The sequence below is a fragment of the Limulus polyphemus genome, unplaced genomic scaffold, assembly GCF_000517525.1.
Source record: "Limulus polyphemus unplaced genomic scaffold, Limulus_polyphemus-2.1.2 Scaffold1292, whole genome shotgun sequence".
Classification (NCBI taxonomy): Eukaryota; Metazoa; Arthropoda; class Merostomata; order Xiphosura; family Limulidae; genus Limulus; species Limulus polyphemus.
Window position 1 is genome coordinate 277,412 of NW_013666902.1, and position 1,952 is coordinate 279,363.

The following is a 1,952-nucleotide window of genomic DNA, read 5'->3' on the forward strand; positions in this document are numbered from 1 at the left end:
CAAAAGATAAATGACCACCCTGCTTATACATTTCTATTGTTAGTAGTAATATAAATGAAGAAAATAAATTTTTGATATGATATATCACACCTTACACACTTAAATATCAAAACAACTAGTTATTTAAATTGGACTGACCTGATAAATGCGTAACCCTTATCCTTAAACACTCGTATTTCCTGGATTGGACCGTAGGTTATGAATGTTTTGTGCATAAGTTCATCTACAAATCCAAAAAAGAAAACAGAAAAGGTTCTGTTAGTGTACAAGATGTTTTTTAAACTAAATATTGTCTGACAGGTAAACATTTCGAACAGAACCAACCACTAGAAATAATTCAATATTAAATTTAAAAAGTCTCGTAAAGAAACAAAGGCAAATAAAAAGGTGTCGAAATGCAGGGGACCAAGTAAATAAAATGAGTCCTAAATAGATTAGGCCCCCGAGGAAAAAAAAAACATCTCAAATCTGTTAGACTTTAACAAGATCCTTATAAAATGTATACTACGAGAAGGCCACTCCGATAAGGACCCACACTCCTTCAGTAGAACCTGGCATCAGGTACAGAAGAACATGTAATTGTTCGTACTACCACAGTCTTTTTTTTTTTGCTTATTAGTACACATATGGACGAGAAATTTACGTTTTCACTTTGTGCATTCTGGCCAGTAGAGGGAGTGACCAACATTCACAACAACAAAAGTGTTTCTGTGGTTTAACCGAATTCTTATTTTTAGGTTAAATATGTTTTATTAAATATTTCTGTCATTAAACTTTTTTTTTCTTTCTAAACACGCAACACAAACACCAAGCATACCCTTGGGTGAAAATAACATAAGTTTCAAGTCCTATGTAAGATTTCTACATCATTCAATCAAGTTCCGTTGATGAAACCCGAGTGGATTACGATACTTAATTGACGTTATTTCTTCTGTTTCACGTATCATGATCTATTATTTTAATTTTTATTCTTTAAAAATACCAATTTCACTTTAGATGAACGATCAAACTCTTATAAGCAAAACCTACATTAATCAATGTCGAACAAAATAATTCATTCATCGTCGGGATGATGTTTCAATTAATTTAATGTCTGTGATTAATCCAAATGTCGCTGTTATGTTTGTTTGGTTGTTAAGCACAAAGGTACACAGTGAGCTGTCTAGACTCTACACACCACAGGTATATATAAAAAAAAATCGTTTTTAGCATACAAGGTTTTTTCTTAGCCATCCAATTGGAGAATAATGGTGGAATTTTTGGCTGTCTCGCGAGAATAAACCTGTCTGTTGAAGGAATCGATTAATGAGGCCAACGATTAATTGGTTAGAAAATTCCACTAATCGCCCCTGGCTAAAATTATCAAATCTTGAATAGAGATAGCTATACTCTTGAGTTGCTATTTACGATGACCAAGATTTTTTTTCTTCTTTGAAATAATTCTATCAATTGGTCATTATGAACTGAACTTTTACAATTAATTATATTGTTGAAAAAGCAACAGCTCCGTCACTGACCAGTGAGTCCTTGGTTTATACCTCCACAGTAGACAGTACAGTTGTTAGGGCTGGATTGATTGTAAACTTCATCAAACGTCAGAGGTTTAGAGTTTGCCGCTGGAAAGAGAGAATGTTACTTTAAAAAATAAAAACGGGTGAAACGTAAAACTCTGTTTATGGTGGAAGACCAGGGTACAATTCAAACAACATTTTATAACAATTATTTATTGTTTGTTGCTAACGGTATAAGTTGGGCAAGTAAAGAAAAAAAAATTAAGCTAGAACGTAAACTTGTTTTTTTTTTTTTAAAAAGCTAACATTATACTGACTGTCATTTATTTAATCATAAATAAAGCTAACTTAGACTGGTGAAGACGATTTGAAATTATGTTATCACATTCAGGGTCATATCTCGACAATAGTAAGTTTGAACAAAAGTACTTTTTAAAATTG

At 32.2% G+C, this 1,952-nt stretch overlaps 1 protein-coding gene across 4 annotated transcripts in view; it reads right to left on the minus strand.

Annotated features, from left to right (window-relative positions):
- Positions 1-1,952, minus strand: part of LOC106462971 (nucleolysin TIAR-like) — a 38,505-nt gene that overhangs the window by 4,739 nt on the left and 31,814 nt on the right. For all 4 annotated transcript variants that reach the window (XM_022390385.1, XM_013922942.2, XM_022390384.1 and 1 more), the window contains exons 5-6: positions 1,518-1,616; positions 139-223 (exon numbers count right to left, since the gene is read on the minus strand). In XM_022390385.1, the coding sequence (XP_022246093.1) occupies positions 139-223; positions 1,518-1,616 (184 nt within the window). The remainder of the gene's footprint in view (positions 1-138; positions 224-1,517; positions 1,617-1,952) is intronic.